Source organism: Ranitomeya imitator, chromosome 5 (genome assembly GCF_032444005.1).
Source record: "Ranitomeya imitator isolate aRanImi1 chromosome 5, aRanImi1.pri, whole genome shotgun sequence".
Lineage (NCBI taxonomy): Eukaryota > Metazoa > Chordata > Amphibia > Anura > Dendrobatidae > Ranitomeya > Ranitomeya imitator.
In genome coordinates, this window is record NC_091286.1 from 402167115 (window position 1) to 402188493 (window position 21379).

Here is a 21379-nt window from a genome sequence, read left to right on the forward strand (position 1 = left end):
TCTCCGATACATCCAGGACATGTGCTTGCAGAGCAGGAGAGGGAGCGAGGACTGCGATCCTCACTTCTTCCACAGTCCCCACACCAATGCAGGACCCTGAGTCATAGACGTCCATTGTTAGCGCTATATATTTATCATGCTTTGCTTCTATAGTGCTATCATATGCTGCAGTGCTTTAGACATTATCATCACTGTCCCCGATGGGGCTCACAATCTAAATTCCCTATCAGTATGTCTTTGGAGTGTGGGTGGAAACCGGAGAACCCAGAGGAAACCCACGCAAGCATGGGGAGAACATACAAACTCCTTGCATATGTTGTCCTTGGTGGGATTTGAACCCAGGACCCCAGCGCTGCAAGGCTGCAGTGCTAACCACTAGAGTGGGAGCAGGGATTGGGCTCATCAGTCCTTCAGGTGCAATGCCTGCTCCATGCAGAGCACACCAGGCATTGTGCATGCATCATCCTGGTGCTTCTGCCCCGCTTCAACATGGCCCATATATGAACATCAGCAGTGACGTTACATACGGTATACTGTGAAGTGCAGATGGCATCCTTTAGCTGCCTCATTTTTTAAGCACAAGACGCTTCAAGAAAACACTGGTGGCAACTTCTTGGATGACTTTTGTGGCGTTGCAGCAAGTTTTGCTTCTTTTTAAAATGCCATATATAACATAGTGGTGGTTTCCAAGCAGAAGCTGACAGAAGAATGTCAGAAAATATTTTTAAAAGTGACAAAAGGACTAACATATGCATAGCAAGTTGTTTTGACATTACTATGCAGGCTTGGACTGGCCCACCGGAGAACCGGAGGATTCTCCGGTGGGCCCAGGCACTGACACCTGCTGGCATATTGGCCAGCAGCTGACTAGGGCCCCCACTGCTCCAGGGGCCCCCCAGCCAGTGGAGTGTCGCTAATAGCGGCACACCCAGCTGCTATGGGGCCCCTGAGTCAAGGGGGGCCCTTCTGGTGCCAGAGAGCAGCAGATGGACAGGAGCCTGTCCCCGCTGCTAAAGAGAAATGAATATTCACGCTTCCCCGTGAATACCATTTCACTTTAATGGCGGGCAGCGTTAGCCGCAGGCTGAGGCTAACACTGCCCGCCGCTGCTGCTGAATGGGGGGCCCCAGAGGTGGGCACCTAAAGGGCGGCGATCCTTGATTGCGATCCCTGCAGCTTGGGACCAGAGCGGAGCTGCAGGGATCCACGCCGTCCTTCCTGCCCGGCACTTCCTGTCTGAATCAGCGCTACTGGATGACGTCATCATTCAGCGCAGCTGTTTCAGACAGAAAGTTGCCGGGATGTGCTGCGGCTGCTGTGAACGTACGAGAGGTGAGTGGGTGCTGTGTGTGTGTATGCACGAGTGTGCCTGCATGTGTGCGGCTGTGTGTGTGTGCGTCTGCCTCCATATGTGCAGCTGTGTGTGTGGGGGGAGGCAATGATGATGGCGCTGGAGGCAATGATGATGGCGCTGGAGGCAATGATGATGGCGCTGGAGGCAATGATGATGGTGCTGGAGGCAATGATGATGGTGGTGGGGGCAATGATGATGGTGGTGGGGGCAATGATGATGGTGCTGGAGGCAATGATGATGGTGGGGAAGAAAGCAATGATGGCTGTGCTGTAAAGGACAAAGATGGTAGTGGTGGAAAGGACAATGATGATGGCGCTGGAGGCAATGATGATGGCGCTGGAGGCAATGATGATGGTGCTGGAGGCAATGATGATGGCGCTGGAGGCAATGATGATTGCGCTGGAGGCAAAGATGATGCTGCTGGAGGCAATGTTGATGGTGCTGGAGGCAATGTTGATGGTGCTGGAGGCAATGATGATGGTGCTGGAGGCAATGATGATGGTGCTGGAGGCAATGATGATAGTGCTGGAGGCAATGATGGTGGTGGGGGAAATTATGATGGTGGTAGGGGAAATGATGATGATGGCGCTGGAGGCAATGATGATGGTGGTGGGGGCAATGATGATGGTGGTGGGGGCAATGATGATGGTGGGGAAGAAAGCAATGATGGTTGTGCTGTAAAGGACAAAGATGGTAGTGGTGGAAAGGACAATGGTGGTGGGGAAGGAGGCAATGATGGAGGTGGTAATGAGTACAATGTTGGAGGGGGAGAAAAATGATGATGGTGGAGGGGGCTGCATTATACCCTTTCAAGGGGGCTGCATTATACCCTATGAGGGGGCTACATTATAATTCTGTGGGGTGCATTATTCTCTGAGGGGGCTACATCATACTATATGAGGGGAGCTGCATTATGCCCTATGAGGGGCTACAGTATATTCTATGGGGGGCTGCCTTATGAGGGGTTGGCATTATACTCTGAGGGGGCTACATTATATTCTGTGGAGGGTCTGCATTATATTATATGTGGGGGCTGCATTATTCTCTCAGGTGTCTACATTATACTATATGAGGGGAACTGCATTATGCCTTATGAGGGGGCTACAGTATATACAGTATATTCTATGGGGGGTTGCATTATACTCTGAGGGGCTACATTATATTCGGTGGAGGGGCTGCATAATACCTTATGAGGGGGTTGCATTATATTTTGTGGGGTGCTGTATTATACTCTATGAGGGGGGCTGGCTGCATTATATTCCATGAGGGAGGCTACATTATATTCTATGAGGGATCTGCATTATATTCTATGGGGGGCTGAATTATATTCTGTGGGAGGCTACATTATATTCTATGAGGGGGGGCTACTTTATATTCTATGAGGGGGCTACTCCAACCCCTGCTACATAATTAAGACATGTACTACCTTATATTATGCCCTGATATTAGTGTGTTTTACCGCACAATTGATGGTCTTGAATGTAATTCTATATAGCTACATAGTGGGCCCCAAGAATGATTTTCTCTGGTGGGCCCAAGGTGCTCCAGTCCGACGCTGTTGCTATGCATATATTAATTATTTTTGTAATTCTTCTAGTGCTTTTTCAGGTGGGTTCCAGGCGGAATCTGGGTGCCCTTTAGTTTGGAATTTGCAGTGAAAGGGGGAAGATACAGATTAGATATTAGAAAAACTTTTCGACAGTGAGGGTGATCAATGAGTAGAGCAGACTGGACAGATATCTGTCTGAGATGGTTTAGTGAATCCTGTATTGAGCAGGGGGTTGGACCAGATGACCCAGGAGGTCCCTTCCAACTCTAACATTCTATGGTTCTATTATTTTGCACTTGCGTTAAACCCACCTGAGATCATCCAACACTGCTGCAAACAACTTGGAGAACATACGTGGATTCCGAGGAACAAGTGAGAAGAGTGTCCTAACATTCTTTATTATTTCATAATATGGTTTACTATAGTTATTGTTATTTGTAATCTAACCGAACCTTTATAAAGAAGCAGTTTTGCAATATAAAACTATTAAAAATATTTTTCTTTCCTAAATAGCATACATTAGTTGCAGTGGTAGCATCTCCTTAGAATTTGTACTGTATTCTGGTTTGTGTCCCCCTCTTATCATGCAGCAGTGGACATGCATGATTTGACAAGAGCGTACCAGGTGTTGCTGTCTACCCACTATACTGAAAAGGGGTGAAAAAGCGTTTCAATATAAAATTGCGTTCTCAAAAGTTTTTGACATTGTTAACGCTAAAATATTTCATAGTAATATCTGGAGACTCTTTATTTTTTGTTTTACTTGGATGTTGGAATAACCCCATGTAATATGGTTTAAAATGAGTTTTTAAAGGGGTATACCCACATACACCCACTGTAATTCACCTACATATTAATGCTCTTAAATGCAAGTTTCTGTTATAGATGCATAGTGGCAGAGGTGCAGGAAGCTGGACCGATGACAGGATTGAAGGGTGCTGGGCCAATGGCAGGCATGCAGGGAGCTGGGCCGATGGTAGGAGTGCAGGGAACTGGGCCTATGTCAGGCGTGCAGGGAGTTGGGTCAATGTCAGGCGTGCAGGGAGTTGGGCCAATGTCATGCGTGCAGGGAGTTGGATCAATGTCAGGCATGCAGGGAGTTGGGTCAATGTCAGTCGTGCCAGGAGTTGGACCAATGTCAGGTGTGCAGGGAGTTGGAACAATGGCAGGGATGAGCAGAGCTGGGGCGGTGGTGCTGGAAGCTGGACTGATGGCAGAAGTGCAGGGAACTGGACAGATGGCAGGGGTGCAGGGAGCTGGACAGATGGCAGACATACAGGGAGCTGGGCTAATGGCAGGGGTGCAAGGAGCTGGACCAATCGCAGAGGTGCGCAGAGCTGAGCCAGTGGCAGAGGTGCAGGAAGCTGGACTGATGGCAGGAGTGGAGGGAGCTGGACCGGTGGGAGGAATGCATGGAGCTGGGCCAATGGCAGGCGTGCAGAGAGCTGGACCAATGGCAGGGGTGCGCGGAGCTGGGCCAGTGGCAGAGGTGCAGGAAGCTGGACTGATGGCAGGGGTGGGGGGAACTGGACCGATGGCAATGGTGTAGGGAGCTGGACAGATGGCAGGGAGCTGGGCTAATGGAAGGGGTGAAAGGAGCTGAGCCAGTGGCAGAGGTGCAGGAAGCTGGACTGATGGCAGGAGTGCAGGGAGCTGGACCAATGGCAGGGGTGTGTGGAGCTGGACCAGTGGCAGAGGAGCAGGGAGCTGGACCAATGGCAGGAGTGCAGGGAGTTGGACCAATGTCAGGTGTGCAGGGAGTTGGAACAATGGCAGGGATGCGCAGAGCTGGGCCGGTGGTGCTGGAAGCTGGACTGATGGCAGGAGTGCAGGGAACTGGACAGATGGCAGGGAGCTGGGCTAATGGCAGGAGTGTCGGGAGCTGGACCAATGGCAGAGGTGCGCAGAGCTGAGCTAGTGGCAGAGGTGCAGGAAGCTGGACTGATGGCAGGAGTGGAGGGAGCTGGACCGGTGGGAGGAATGCATGGAGCTGGGCCAATGGCAGGCGTGCAGAGAGCTGGACCAATGGCAGGGGTGCGCGGAGCTGGGCCAGTGGCAGAGGTGCAGGAAGCTGGAGTGATGGCAGGGGTGAGGGGAACTGGACCAATGGCAGTGGTGTAGAGAGCTGGACAGATGGCAGGGATCTGGGCTAATTGCAGGGGTGAAAGGAGCTGAGCCAGTGGCAGAGGTGCAGGAAGCTGGACTGATGGCAGGAGTGCAGGGAGCTGGACCAATGGCAGGGGTGTGTGTAGCTGGACCAGTGGCAGAGGAGCCAGGAGCTGGGCCAATGGCAGGAGTGCAGGGAGTTGGACCAATGTCAGGTGTGCAGGGAATTGGAACAATGGCAGGGATGCGCAGAGCTGAGCCGGTGGTGCTGGAAGCTGGACTGATGGCAGGAGTGCAGGGAACTAGACAGATGACAGGCGTGCAGGGAGCTGGGCTAATGGCAGGGGTGCAAGGAGCTGGACCAATGGCAGAGGTGCACAGAGCTGAGCCAGTGGCAGAGGTGCACAAAGCTGGACTGATGGCATGAGTGGAGGGAGCTGGACCGATGGGAGAAATGCATGGAGCTGGGCCAATGGCAGGTGTGCCGAGAGCTGGACCAATGGCAGGGATGCGTGGACCTGGGCTAGTGGCAGAGGTGCAGGAAGCTGGACTGATGGCAGGGGTGAGGGGAGCTGGACCGATGGCAGTGGTGTAGGGAGCTGGACAGATGGCAGGGGTGACAGGGAGCTGGGCTAATGGCAGGGGTGAAAGGAGCTGAGCCAGTGGCAGAGGTGCAGGAAGCTGGACTGATGGCAGGGGTGTGTGGAGCTGGACCAGTGGCAGAGGAGCAGGGAGCTGGGCCAATGGCAGGAGTGCAGGGAGCTGGACCAATGGCAGGGGTGCGCAGAGCTGGACCAATGGCAGAGGTGCGGTGAACTGAGCTAGTGGCAGGAGTGCAGGGAGCTGCGCCAATAGCACAGGTGCGGTGAGCTGAGCTAGTGGCAGGAGTGCAGGGAGCTGAGCTAGTGGCAGGAATGCATGGAGCTGGGCCAATGGCAGGCGTGCAGAGAGCTGGACCAATGGCAGGGGTGCGCGGAGCTGGGCCAGTGGCAGAGGTGCAGGAAGCTGGATTGATGGCAGGGGTGAGGGGAACTGGACCGATGGCAGTGGTGTAGAGAGCTGGACAGATGGCAGGGATCTGGGCTAATGGCAGGGGTGAAAGGAGCTGAGCCAGTGGCAGAGGTGCAGGAAGCTGGACTGATGGCAGGAGTGCAGGGAGCTGGACCAATGGCAGGGGTGTGTGGAGCTGGACCAGTGGCAGAGGAGCCGGGAGCTGGGCCAATGGCAGGAGTGCAGGGAGTTGGACCAATGTCAGGTGTGCAGGGAGTTGGAACAATGGCAGGGATGCGCAGAGCTGGGCCGGTGGTGCTGGAAGCTGGACTGATGGCAGGAGTGCAGGGAGCTGGACAGATGACAGGCGTGCAGGGAGCTGGGCTAATGGCAGGGGTGCAAGGAGCTGGACCAATGGCAGAGGTGCACAAAGCTGAGCCAGTGGCAGAGGTGCACGAAGTGGAGGGAGCTGGACCGATGGGAGGAATGCATGGAGCTGGGCCAATGGCAGGTGTGCAGAGAGCTGGACCAATGGCAGGGATGCGTGGACCTGGGCTAGTGGCAGAGGTGCAGGAAGCTGGACTGATGGCAGGGGTGAGGGGAGCTGGACCGATGGCAGTGGTGTAGGGAGCTGGACAGATGGCAGGGGTGACAGGGAGCTGGGCTAATGGCAGAGGTGCACAGAGCTGAGCCAGTGGCAGAGGTGCACGAAGCTGGACTGATGGCAGGAGTGGAGGGAGCTGGACCAATGGCAGGGATGCGTGGACCTGGGCCAGTGGCAGAGGTGCAGGAAGCTGGACTGATGACAGGGGTGTGTGGAGCTGGACCAGTGGCAGAGGAGCAGGGAGCTGGGCCAATGGCAGGAGTGCAGGGAGCTGGACCAATGGCAGGGGTGCGCAGAGCTGGACCAATGGCAGAGGTGCGGTGAACTGAGCTAGTGGCAGGAGTGCAGGGAGCTGCGCCAATAGCAGAGGTGCGGTGAGCTGAGCTAGTGGGAGGAGTTCAGGGAGCTGAGCTAGTGGCAGGAGTGCAGGGAGCTGGGCCAATGGCAGAGGTGCGGTGAGCTGAGCTAGTGGCAGGAGTGCAGGGAGCTGGGCCAATGGCAGAGGTGCAGTGAGCTGACCCAGTGGCAGGAGTGCAGGGAGCTGAGCTAGTGGCAGGAGTGCAGGGAGCTGGGCCAATGGCAGAGTTGTGGTGAGCTGAGCCAGTGGCAGGAGTGCAGGGAGCTGGGCCAATGGCAGGGGTGCGGTGAGCTGAGCCAGTGGCAGGAGTGCAGGGAGCTGGGCCAATGGCAGGGGTGCGGTGAGCTGAGCCAGTGGCAGTAGTGCAGGGAGCTGGGCCAATGGCAGGGGTGCGGTGATCTGAGCCAGTGGCAGGAGTGCAGGGAGCTGGGCCAATGGCAGGGGTGCACGGAGCTGGACCAATGGCAGAGGTGCGGTGAGTTGACCCAGTGGCAGGAGTTCAGGGAGCTGGGCCAATGGCAGTGGTGCAGGGATCTGGACTGGTGGCTGGCAACTGGCCCCTGTGGCAGGGGTGTGGGGAGATGTACCAGTGGCAGGGTTGTAGGGAGCTAGACTGGTGGTAACCTGCTAATGTGGCTTCAATATAAAAGAGATTGTCCTTGCACAGACAACCCATTCAAAGAAAGTTTCACCACATGCTCCAATATACAGTTATTTGCCATCCTCCATGTACACGGCAGCCAGCCAGTGATATAAATAGTGTCTTATACAGCCCATTCTGTTCCTCATGAGTCTCTGGGTGCGTGAAACAACATGGCTTCGTGTTTCTGTTATCTGCTGCCCACACTCTGCATGTCCCCTCTAACGTAACATACAGAAACCTAATTATTGCAGCTTTCTGAGCTTGGTGTTTTGTGGGACTGGCGAGGACGGCTGGTTGCCCACCTCTGCTGTGACGTTACTGAGGTAGGAACCTCTACATCTGGGCTCTTTCCACTCACTGGAGAAAATGAGCAGCCGTGGAAAGTCTGGTGTATTGTGACATTAGACCTCACCCATCAGCTTATAATCTGCATTATGTTGAGAGCCTCCTTTTGTCCTATACTTATAACCTTGTCGTGTTTCTTTCATCTTTTTATTCACAGCTCACAAATGGATGTACGGTGGCTTAGAGAGCAATGTTTTTCTGCAGTACTTGGCCTGGGTCACGTATCCCGTTGTCCTCATCACTTTCTCTGCAGGATTCACACAGATTCTGGCACCTCAGGCTGTGGGTATGTGCAAACACCTCATGTGTACCCTCGAGTCACATTATGCAAGGCTACCACTGAAGTATTAGCAGAATTAGAGCAGAACTGTAGGTTTGGTGTACAGCTTTCAACAATCTTTTACCAGTGGAGATGCCATTGTATGGTGTAGTAATAGACAGATATTGTATTTCCTTTACTAATTCGCCTTTTTTATTTAATGTTTAAAAATTAAAGTTTTCAAAGCTGCAAATAAAGATTTTCACCCGGATAGTTATTGTGACATTTTTTATTTAGAGGAGATATTTTTGTCTATTGTGATAAAATAAGCAATAGTCAAAGGCACTGGTCCATTGTCCGCACCGAGACCTTTCACCTATGGAGAGGCTGCGCTTGTCTCGCTCACCCCTGCTGTGCAATCTGACATTTTCCTGCGTATATTTATAGTCCTCTTATTCTCTGACTTTGTACCGTGTCCCACCTTGCCTTTCAGGTTGGAATCGCCTGCTCTTCACATGCCATATTCCCTCATTGATTTATCATGTATAATATAGGATCAGAACTCCTAGCTGGTTACCAGACTACAGGGAGATAAGCCACTTTATGCTCCAAGGTCACCAAATAAGAAGCCACTGGAGATCTTAAATCTCTTAGTCAGGTGGATGGACCACAGAAACTATTTTTCATTACAGATACTGTCCAAGAACTTGTCTCTGTAGATAGTAATGTGTTCTTCTTGCCATCGCTAATATTGATCATCGCAGCCTCTGATCATTTTTATTTGATGTCTCGCAGGCTCTGGAATACCAGAAATGAAGACTATTCTACGTGGGGTGGTGCTCAAGGAATATCTAACACTTAAGACATTTATTGCTAAAGTCATTGGACTGACCTGTGCCCTTGGAAGCGGAATGCCATTAGGAAAAGAAGTGAGTTCGGAACTTGCTCAAGTTCATTAGGTTCTTCTCTGCCTTTGTACTATAAAAGCTGGACTGTAGTTATTTAATGAACATTAATTGTCATAAAATAGTTTTAACCTCATTTTGTTTTGCATATTTGTCACACTGAATGTTTTGTGTATAATGTCAAGTTCTAAAATGATAATTAAACCAGAAAACAAAACTATACAGCGCCCATATATTTAATGGTTCTTTTACTTCCTGATAAAGAAGACTGCAAAGAACATTTAGAAGTTGGCATCTTTATACAAGTTCGTATGTAGAATGCAGAATCTAGACGTCGAAGAGGGAAGAGAAGGGTTCACATACTAAATTACAGACAGAAGATAGAGGGATTATGAGTGGGATATGTGGACACAGGTCACGGGATATTGTGGGGACTAAGGAGACTAAAATCAGGAAATTTATGGAGAGGTGCACAAATAGGCTATGTAGACAATATACAAACATAAATTTCTGCGATTAATGAATGCATGAACTGCTACCAATATTGCTGTAAACGTAAGTAACTCAGTAATCAGCACCCCGGCGCACCCATCTTTCCCAGAAAGGTAAGAGCTAAGCCCGGATCCCATCTCTTCCACAGTTCACTTGAGCTCTGGGCACATTGAGAGGTGACTCATTAGAGTCTGGGATCATCCATATAAATATACACCTTGTCGTGGTTGGATGGCTTTTTAATTTCTTGATTAAAAAAAATGTTAATTGTGATCTGTTTTTTACGCGTATTGCAATATGGAACTAATGTAGTCATTGATCGCAGCGCTGACGCACTGTGTATAATGATGATGCACTGTGATGTTGTTACGCCATGTGGCATTGCCACTCTCATATATAATACGTATATATATATATATATATATATATATATATATATATATAGGTACCTGACCTGTCCGTTATGCAAGCACGAGAAGTAAAATGCTCTACACGCTGTGTATACTGTTTATACTTTATGGAAAGTCTGTGCTGTAAGTTACCCAAATGCAATAAATAAATGTTGGCAGATTCCCCTAATTTTGGCAAGATGCCTCGGCAGTCTATTTTTCTAGGGGGCTCCTTCACTGTCCCCTGATAGCAGGGTTCAGGGAACATAAAAGCTGGACATGTTGTTGGCTAACATAGCTACTGCTCCTGCGGGGAGTTCAGGCTGTAAGAAGTGTTCGGAAGCAGCTGAGATGGGTTTATTGGGAGGCTGACCCAATCTACTGAGCCTTCTTGTAACCAGTAAATACATTGCCTGTTAATGCATGCTGAGGAAATAGTTGTTGTTTTCTTTAAGGAATCTTGAAAGTGGAATATATTTGTAGAAGGAAGCCAACCTCTTTATGAAAATCAGTCTCTATATAAATGCTTGCCATGGAGGCTTATATTCCCAACAAATGATGTGTAGTGAATGATAAGGGCACATCTCGAGTGACAGCGTGCTGATGTCACAGCGTGCTCATTATTAGGAGATGTACAGTGAGCCGGGACCGATGGGCCTTACACATGACAGATAAATGCAGCTGCTAATACCAATACATGGAGCAGGAATGAATCAATAGGATTACCTGCGATAGTCATCCCAAGCAGCAAATCTGTTTCCGTCAGCATCTGTCAGCGCACACTGCATTATGTATCAGTGAATGAATGGAAGCTGACATGTCTCCTTCTCATCTCCTCAGGGCCCTTTTGTGCATGTTGCCAGTATGTGCGCTGCTCTGCTCAGCAAGTTCATGTCCCTCTTTGGAGGAATATACGAGGTGAGTACATAAGGTGATGCTCGCCGGTGACTTTTTTCGACTCTTGTACAAGAGTGTGGCTATCTCTTGTGCATTATGACCGCATTGCTAGAAATGACAATATAGGTAATGTCTGATAACAGAGGCATGCTGATTACACTCTGCTCCGTGGGACAGAGAGAGACGAGTACAGCACTGAGCTCTCTCCTTCAGTCTGATATACAACCCCGTGGAGCAGGATGATCACTAGATTGAGGGTCCAAATCCCTTACTCCTCCTCATTGAAGTCAGGATTACATGAAGCATGGTACCATACTACATCTGCTGCTCAATTCAGTGTTTATGAGACTGATGAAGATAGCGTAGTCCAGCCCTTGGCTATCTCCATCAGTCCTATTAGGATCCATCCAATCATGTTCACAGAGAGGAGGAATAGGGTATCTTGAGATCGTTGTGGCCCCAGCAATTAGGCATTTATCATCTATATACATTCCGACTTAGATGTATATCTTTATATTTGGAGGTTTGACATTGAGGATTATATTACAGACCACTATATATACTTTCAAACTTACATTGCCAGAAAAAAAAGGCAAAATAAAAATAAGAGTGCATAGACTATATACATTTTGCTTGTCATGTTTCTGTGCTAAGCAGATTGATATAAAGTCTGATATTGCTGATGGTAATAACTCTGATACTAATAATAATATTTCTTACTTGTAGAATGAGTCACGTAACATCGAGATGCTGGCGGCAGCTTGTGCTGTTGGAGTTGGATGCTGTTTTGCTGCCCCTATTGGAGGTAAGAGGGTTGAGTGACTCATGAGGATCTGGGGGAAGAGACAAGGCGTGGGAAAGGCTCTGGAAAAAAATGTAAATGATTTGTGGGTGGAAGGATCCAGCAATTAAAAGGGAGGACTGCTCAAAGCATATGTGTGACATTTACCTAATTCTATAGTTATGTAACAAAAACATTACCAAATAGGTTGCCAGCCTTGAGGTTTACTGTAAACTCATTTTAAATTATCTGGTTATCTTGTAGAAAGGCACCTTAGCACTAGGATGTGAATGTAGTATTGTCTTAATGAACATCATTGAAAAAAATACATTCGATATAGGCCAATTTCACAAATCCATTTTTTTCTGGTACCGGAAAAAAATGGTATTGAAGATGTCAGTGTCAGTGTGTGTAATACTTTCGGCACATGTGTGGCAACCGTGTGCCGCATCAGTACCACACACACAGGCGCCTGAGAAGCAGCGGTACAGTAAGCGCTGTTTCCCAGCGTCGGGTGCTGGAGATGGCTCTCATTATTCTCCCCTGCTCTGCTGGCAATCAGCACGAGCAGGGGAGAAAGATGAGAGTTATATTAAAGTGATAACAATGTCAGCAGGCGGCAGCAGATGTGACTGTTACTCCCATCAGCCTATACCTGCTGCCGCTAATAACAGTGACAGCAGGAGCAGATGATGGGAGTATTTATCACCTACCGCCTGCGCTATAGATAAATAGCCAGGCAAAACTCACATCTGGGGCTGCAACCCTCAGCTGTCAGCTTCAGCAAGGCTGGTTATCAAGAATAGAGGGCTCCCCACTCAGTTTTTTTTAATTATTTAAATCAATAATTTAAGAAAATGGCATGTGTCCCCCTTATTTTTGACAACCAGACTTGCTAAAGCTGACAGCTGGGGGCTGGTATTGTCAGGCGGGTAAGGGGCCATGGATATTGCCCCCTTTCCCCCCCCCCAGCCTAAAAATAGCAGCCCGCAGCTGCCCAGAAAAGGCACATCTATTAGATGCGCCAATTCTGGAGCTTTGCCCAGCTTTTCTCACTTGCTCTGTAGCGGTGGCAAGTGGGGTTCATATTTGTGGGGTTGATATCACCTTTGTATTATCCGGTGACATCAAGCCCACGGATTAGTAATGGAGAGGCGTCTATAAGACACTTATCCTTTGCTAATCCTATAGTTGTATGGCAAATAAACACACAGCCAGAATAAAGTATTTTATTAGAAATAAAACAAAATGCAGTTTTCCATTTTTATTTAAAAATAGCAAACACAGTTATACTCACCTAACGCCTAATTCCACCGAATCCCTCGTAATAAAACAAAAATAAAAAAACAACAATATCCCTCACCTGTCTGTCGTTCTGTCCCACACCATAATCCATGTCTGGGGGATAAATAGTTTGCAACCTGAACGTTGTCAAGATGCGACCGTCCAGGCTGAGAACCACCAGGGAAAGAACTGCAGCGAGCGCAGCATCAGTGACTGGCGGTGACATCATCGAGGTTACCTCCGGTGAGTGAGGCTGCATTCCCAGCAGGGCTGAACTGCGGTGACCGCAGCACCGTGGGAAAACGTTAGTGAGGAATTTCTCACTGTGATCGGCGGTGAAGTCACTGAGCTTTAACTGTGGCGATCTCATCACTGACTTTTTCCCACGGTGCTGAGGTCACCACAGTTCATCCGTGTGCACGTGTACGTATCGTTGTTCTTCCCGTGCTTCCGGTAAAAAACGGACATGTCTACGTGTGGGTCACTTCGACACACAGTCCGTGGAAACCCATGGACATGTGCACAGCAATGTAGATTTCAATGTGCCTACATGTGTCAGTGTCTCCGGTACGTGTGAAAACTGTCACCACACGTACCGGAGACATGGACATGTGAAAGAGGCCTTAGTTGTAGAAGTTCCAGATAGGTCCTTTTGTTTAGTGTCTTCTACTGTTATAGCAACTAATAGCTTTGTTTGTTCTTTCCAATCCAGGGGTCCTGTTTAGCATCGAGGTCACCTCTACATTCTTTGCTGTAAGAAATTACTGGCGGGGTTTTTTTGCTGCAACCTTTAGTGCTTTCATATTTCGAGTCCTTGCTGTATGGAACAAAGATGAAGGTAATCATTGACATTATGGGATTTCAGATTAGAGGACTAAATAACTGGAGAAAGAATAATATGTGAAATACAAAGTGCATTATGACATTCCAAAATACCAAGTAGGTGGCAAAAACTTATTATTACAAAAAACTAAGAGTGATTGTAACGCTCTGATGGCATGACATGCTTTATATGACCTCGAGTCATATTCTGTGCACAATGTTGTCAGATTAAGTGCTTCCCTCTTCTTTCACCAATCTGACAAGCACAGGCTGCCTAGAAATGTGGCTCCTTGTCTGCGTTCCTCAGCTGGCAGCATAGATGGCTTTCAATGAAGCACTACCCTGGGTCTTAAAGACTTGAAAATAGCATTACCATGTGCTTATGTGTGACTGAAGAAGGAACCAGTACTGATTTATTTTATATCATCGTTACTGTCACAGTAATGGGCTATTATTGGAAGTGCATCAAAGTGGAGTCGTGTTGATGTATTCCTGAAGTAGCATTGGGCAGCATTAAATTCAGATCTGACTGCAAGGTCCGCCAACACAGTGTGCTTTTTATATGTTTATTAAAAGTCTGAAAAGAAGTAGATAAAAGCAAATGAGAAGCAGCGTCTCTTTTGGCAATAGAAGCAACATACAGTGAGGCTGAAGATGAGTTTTGGTGTCTGGGAGAGAAACAATAATACCTGAATACTGGAATAGATATCACCAGGAGGTAAACACACCAATGAGGCTTAAGGTGTGTTTACACTAAATTTTTTTTCATAAGTTTTTGCAACAGAAACTCTCTAGAAACCACCAGAAGTTAAAAAATCAAGCCTTTCGATTAGAGAGTTTCTCCTCCAAAGGCTCCTGAAAAAAGTTTAGTGTAAACATAAGCTTAATGTATGTGCACACAGCGCCTTTTCCAGACAGATTCCTCCTGAAAAAGCACTGCAAAAGCACTCCATAAAATGAAGGCAGTGTATAGAAATGTCAAAGCAACAATGCTATGCACATTTTCCATCTTCTGTCACTTCTTTTAACCCATTCAGAGTTTGTAAACCCTAAAACGGTTAAAAGAAGTGACATGCTCATTCTCAGTTGGCTTCCGAAGAGGGTGAAAGCTGCCACAAGATTGATGGCATAATTCCAAAAACCATCTGCCGGTGCTTTCCTGGCTTTGCTTGGGAAAGCTTGGCATCTGCATCTAAATGACACTGCACATAGATAGATGGTAAGTTATTATGCATGAATGGTTATTGGTAGTGCGGAGCGAAGGTGCTCGGATAACGTGTGGGGATTGCCTGTTTGTTGGAGAATCCCCACATGTGTTGTCAGTCTAACAGCCGCAGGGACTCGAACATAATGTATGAGCACTCCGAGATGCTCGGATAACACCTGAGCATGGTCGAATAAGACCTAGTCCGAGTACGTTCGCTTATCACTAGTCATTGTGTCACGGTAAGGGTATGTGTCCACGTTCAGGATTGCATCAGGATTTGGTCAGGATTTTATGTCAGTATTTGTAGCCAAAACCAGGAGTGGGTGATAAATACAGAAGTGGTGCATATGTTTCTATTATACTTTTCCTCTAATTGTTCCACTCCTGGTTTTGGCTCACAAATACTGATGAAAAATCCTGACCAAATCCTGATGCAATCCTGAACGTGGACACATACCCTAACACCAAGAATAAAGAAGCCACACTTCTCTGCAATCATATCTAAAGTTTTTATTAGAACTAAACCGATAATGGAAAGTGGGCCTGTCTGATGGTAGTGGAATAAACGCTTTAGTATATGTGTGACATGTGCGACCTTTGGGTTACTAATTATTATAATGATTTTTTTGTGGAGGGAGACTAAACAAGTGAAGAAATGCTTTTTACTGTTGCTGTAAAGCATGTCCGTTGATGAATGTATCTGTTCGGTGCTATGGTGGGAGATGGCACTGCTGGAATATTGCCCATGTTCTGACCAATCCTATATCTCTATTTTTATTCATTCTAGTGTGCACTGTTCTAATAAAACCCCAATTTCTGTGTGCCTACTGTGAGTTTTGAAGTCCTGTTATTAATTGCCCTGGGCAAAGGATTGCTTGGGGTGAACCTTACTGCCGAGACCTCTTCTGTCACTCATTTGACCATGTTGCCTGTCTTAACTTCACTGATGTTCACTCAGCTCTGTCTTGTTGCTTCTTTCAGAGACGATCACTGCATTGTTTAAAACCCGTTTTCGCCTGGACTTTCCTTTTGACCTTCAAGAACTTCCAGCATTTGCAGTAATAGGGTCGGTGTCAGACTTTGGACTAGTTATTGTAGCTACCACTTTGTTAACAAAGGTCTTTTCCTGAAGCTTCTTTTCTCTTCTGACCCATTATTCTGACCTGTCATATATCTAAATGTCTGAGCCTTTTTATTTTCTTTTGATGTATCTTGGTACAATCGTAAATTAATGCTATTTAGAATCTTCTACACAAAGGTCTGATGTGGAAAGAGATTACAATACATTTGTTCCCCTTATGTAAAACCAAGCCTACTCTGTCTGTGAGCAGCTGCATAAACAAAAGTGTTGTTGTAATTCCCATTGACCACTTTTTCGGGCAGGCTGGAATGTCATCCAATCTGATCTGGCAAATGTCCTAAATTGTCACACATCCCACATACTTTTCTCCACCCATGACCAGAAGAATTTACTCCAAATGTAAAGTTGTTGTTATCCTAAATGCCAGTCTTGCAGCTGTACAGGTTTGGGTATCTGATGCCAACCTTAGGACAGCAGTGCTTGCCGTTTTACTCTTCCTTGTGTAGTTTCTGCCATAGCTTTGAGTGCCTCAACCTTCAAAAATAACAATGAGAATGAGGCAACCTATTCTGTAAACCAAGATGTCTAGTGATGAGCATGGTTATCACAGATCTGGTTGTTTGGGTGTGTTTTCTCTAGAAAACATATATTCAATAGTGGGCAACAATATAAAATGTATTAGAGTGTTTTCTGCCATAGCACGAATTTGCAGCAGCTCTATGATTTGGTCAAGTAATTAGGAAGAGACACGTTCTGTACAACTTGTGATGTAGTGTAGATGCATTAAAATACTAACAGATCGCAGTATTCGTTAATTTCTAGCATCTTCTGGTTCCTCCTCATATGTGCTGGTCCACACAGGGACTACTGTATAGGGCAGTGCTACTTCCATCTATGTAAGAAGAAGCTCCATAGACTTTGGGGTTCGTTCAGACGTCCGAATTTCACGTACAATTGCTGTATTTTTCACAGATGGGACTCGCACCTGTGATAGTCGATGGGACCATTCACATGTTCATGATTCTTCGTGGAGCTAGAGTTTCGTAAAAAATTGTGGATACCTGTCTGATTTTGATCCAAAGGTCTGGTCAAAATCAACAATGCAAGTCAACGGGTTGTGAAAAAATCGGACTGTACTCAGATTACATCCGCATGCGGTCCCATTTTCAATGACTGTCAGAAAGGAAAGGTGGAGAAGCTTTTTTTTTTAATTTCTCCATGTTCAAGAAAAACGGATGACACTCGGACAACACTGTGATCAAACTTTGATCAAAGTCTAACGAGAGTAATTGTTTCGTTTTTCTCATACGTGGAGAAATCGGACATCTGAAAGAGCCCTTACGTTGTGAAAGCGACTTACGGTCCACACATATACCCTTGTGTGATCTAGTGAGTCTGACTTGAAGTCATGTGCTTCAGGAGAGGATTGGAGCGGTGCAAGAAAGTGGGAAAGACGTTCAGTAAGTATTTTAATGCACCTTCACAACATAGCATTTTTACTTGGAGTTCTTCTATAATGACATATACCGTACTTTTAATGAGCTATGAATGACTCAAATGATAATACCCCTATGGTGCCTTTGGGATAATTATTTTTTTAGATTATTTATTTGTAAATCACCAATAATTCCTTGGTTCTTGTACATCTGAAAGTGTTACAGACTTATTACATACATAAAATAAGGAAACTGACAGACCTGTACAGAGGGGAGAGGACCCTGCCCTCTCTAGTCATGGGGAAGGAGACAGTAGGCTGGGGTTGGCAGCAGCTCATTTTTGCTAACTGTAGGCTTACATGAGCAAAAGGTTGCGTCTGACGGCTCCAAATTTGGGGTACAATCGTATGAGCTGAGGTACTGAATCCATGAAGTTTGGGGATGTTCTGGAAAGAACTTGGAAGCAATTGCATGAGGAATGTATGAGTGCTGAGAAGAGAGGGAGATCTTGAGAGTATCGGAGATTATATATGGGAAGGTATCGGGAGATTAGGTTGGACATGTATGGAGCAGACAGATTATGGACTACCTTGTAAGTCATTGCTGACAGATTAAACTAGATAATTGGAAGCCACTGAATCGATTAGCAGAGAGGAGTGATGGGTTAATCGGGCAGCAGAGTTGAAGACTGACCGAAGGTGTACGAGTGTAAATCGATTATAAGTTTGGTTTTGTCCACATTGAATTTTATGAAATGGGATGAGAAGAAGGTGGTTGTTGCTTATATACACTCTGGGATTCAGGACAGCAGAGAAATTACACCTGTGACAGTTGGATGTAGATGTTGGGTCCCAGAAATGGCTTCTTTAGGATAGGCGTGATTGCTGCATATTCAAAAGCAGAAGGGAAGACACTAGAGGTTAATGATGGGTTCAATGTGACAAAGTGGCCCTGGAGGGGGGCCTGGCTGCTGGTACTCTGATCACTCCTCAGAATGAAGCTAGTTAGCATTAGCTCCTATAAATTTCCCTACACGGCTATGCTCCAGACCACCCGCTATATACAGTGTACAACACAGCACCCGTTCACTTATATCAGGAAATAAAACATATATAAAATTGTATTGTATTTATTCCGAATCCTTTGTAAATGGCTTCTGACGAGTCTCATTTCCTGCAGGATCGCCAGTGGATTTGGAGGTGCATTGTTTGTGTACCTCAATCGCAAGATTGTAGAGTTCATGAGGAAACAAAAAGCAATTAACAAATTTCTCATGAAAAAGTGAGTATGTCTAGAAATTCATTTACCTGAGCACCGAGCCTTTACCAAAGAGGGCTGTTCTCACAGAAGTTCAGTGAATTACCTAACCAATTTACGGTATGTGTTCCACACATGGGACTTCAGTAGGAAAACCCTGTAGTATACAAATCCTAACATCGAGACCTTTATATGTAAATGCATTTTTTTTAAAATAGAGTAGGCTAAATTATATAGAGTGCCTTGAAAACGTATTCATACCCCATTAACTTCTTGGGGGGGATTCTATGTGATATACAGTGGGGCAAAAAAGTATTTAGTCAGTCAGCAATAGTGCAAGTTCCACCACTTAAAAAGATGAGAGGCGTCTGTAATTTACATCATAGGTAGACCTCAACTATGGGAGACAAACTGAGAAAAAAAAATCCAGAAAATCACATTGTCTGTTTTTTTATCATTTTTTTTGCATGTTATGGTGGAAAATAAGTATTTGGTCAGAAACAAACAATCAAGATTTTTGGCTCTCACAGACCTGTAACTTCTTCTTTAAGAGTCTCCTCTTTCCTCCACTCATTACCTGTAGTAATGGCACCTGTTTAAACTTGTTATCAGTATAAATAGACACCTGTGCACACCCTCAAACAGTCTGACTCCAAACTCCACTATGGTGAAGACCAAAGAGCTGTCAAAGGACACCAGAAACAAAATTGTAGCCCTGCACCAGGCTGGGAAGACTGAATCTGCAATAGCCAACCAGCTTGGAGTGAAGAAATCAACAGTGGGAGCAATAATTAGAAAATGGAAGACATACAAGACCACTGATAATCTCCCTCGATCTGGGGCTCCACGCAAAATCCCACCCCGTGGGGTCAGAATGATCACAAGAACGGTGAGCAAAAATCCCAGAACCACGCGGGGGGACCTAGTGAATGAACTGCAGAGAGCTGGGACCAATGTAACAAGGCCTACCATAAGTAACACACTACGCCACCATGGACTCAGATCCTGCAGTGCCAGACGTGTCCCACTGCTTAAGCCAGTACATGTCCGGGCCCGTCTGAAGTTTGCTAGAGAGCATTTGGATGATCCAGAGGAGTTTTGGGAGAATGTCCTATGGTCTGATGAAACCAAACTGGAACTGTTTGGTAGAAATACAACTTGTCGTGTTTGGAGGAAAAAGAATACTGAGTTGCATCCATCAAACACCATACCTACTGTAAAGCATAGTGGTGGAAACATCATGCTTTGGGGCTGTTTCTCTGCAAAGGGGCCAGGACGACTGATCCGGGTACATGAAAGAATGAATGGGGCCATGTATCGTGAGATTTTGAGTGCAAACCTCCTTCCATCAGCAAGGGCATTGAACATGAAACGTGGCTGGGTCTTTCAACATGACAATGATCCAAAGCACACCGCCAGGGCAACGAAGGAGTGGCTTCGTAAGAAGCATTTGAAGGTCCTGGAGTGGCCTAGCCAGTCTCCAGATCTCAACCCTATAGAAAACCTTTGGAGGGAGTTGAAAGTCTGTGTTGCCAAGCGAAAAGCCAAAAACATCACTGCTCTAGAGGAGATATGCATGGAGGAATGGGCCAACATACCAACAACAGTGTGTGGCACCCTTGTGAAGACTTACAGAAAACGTTTGACCTCTGTCATTGCCAACAAAGGATATATTACAAAGTATTGAGATGAAATTTTGTTTCTGACCAAATACTTATTTTCCACCATAATATGCAAATAAAATGTTAAAAAAACAGACAATGTGATTTTCTGGATTTTTTTTTCTCAGTTTGTCTCCCATAGTTGAGGTCTACCTATGATGTAAATTACAGATGCCTCTCATCTTTTTAAGTGGTGGAACTTGCACTATTGCTGACTGACTAAATACTTTTTTGCCCCACTGTACCAATGCTAATTAGCAAGTATTTGTCCACTGTAAAGAAATGATACATGGTTTTCTAAATATTTAAAAAATATAAATCTGAAAATTGTGATGTGCATTTGTATTCAGCCCCCTTGAGGCAATACATTGTAGAACAACCTTTTTTTTTTTTTTACTGAATCATATTTATTAAAAAAAAATTTTCAGATTAAACAGATAAACACAGCAATTCTGCAAACAGAGCAGAGTAGAATAATAATACAATAAGAAAACAGACAATCCAACGCAAGGGGGGGGGAGGGGGTAGGTACACATAGGTATGCAACTGTAGATTATTTAGATTGAAGGTCTAAACATTAACTAATCTACCAAAATACCGGTTCCTGAAAGTCAAAGCTCCATATAAACTAAACAGCCAGGCACAGAGCAAGAATTTGTCACGGGCCGAGATATCAGATCCCGGATCACCACAGCACAATCCTCTTCACGAAGGGATAAAGGAAAACCGGCTATCAAGCCACAGCTTCCAGATCTGAGACTTTTTTGTTTTTGATGACGCAGATAACACCAGCGCCCGTTCGTATTGGCAATGAAGGTTCATCCTATCAATCACAGATTGTATGGTCGGTGCGCTAGTCACTCTCCACTTGGAAGCTATTGCCAGTCTAGCGGCTAGAAACAAATGTGAGAACACACCTCTCAGTTCATGTGGGATCTCATCCAAACCAATATGCAATA

At 46.3% G+C, this 21379-nt stretch overlaps 1 protein-coding gene across 2 annotated transcripts in view; it reads left to right on the top strand.

Annotated features, from left to right (window-relative positions):
• Positions 1 to 21379, top strand: part of CLCN2 (chloride voltage-gated channel 2) — a 237350-nt gene that overhangs the window by 132166 nt on the left and 83805 nt on the right. For both annotated transcript variants that reach the window (XM_069726938.1, XM_069726937.1), the window contains exons 4-10: positions 8107 to 8235; positions 9004 to 9137; positions 10835 to 10912; positions 11618 to 11696; positions 13669 to 13794; positions 15967 to 16051; positions 18682 to 18783. In XM_069726938.1, coding sequence (XP_069583039.1) covers positions 8107 to 8235; positions 9004 to 9137; positions 10835 to 10912; positions 11618 to 11696; positions 13669 to 13794; positions 15967 to 16051; positions 18682 to 18783 — 733 coding nt within the window. The remainder of the gene's footprint in view (positions 1 to 8106; positions 8236 to 9003; positions 9138 to 10834; positions 10913 to 11617; positions 11697 to 13668; positions 13795 to 15966; positions 16052 to 18681; positions 18784 to 21379) is intronic.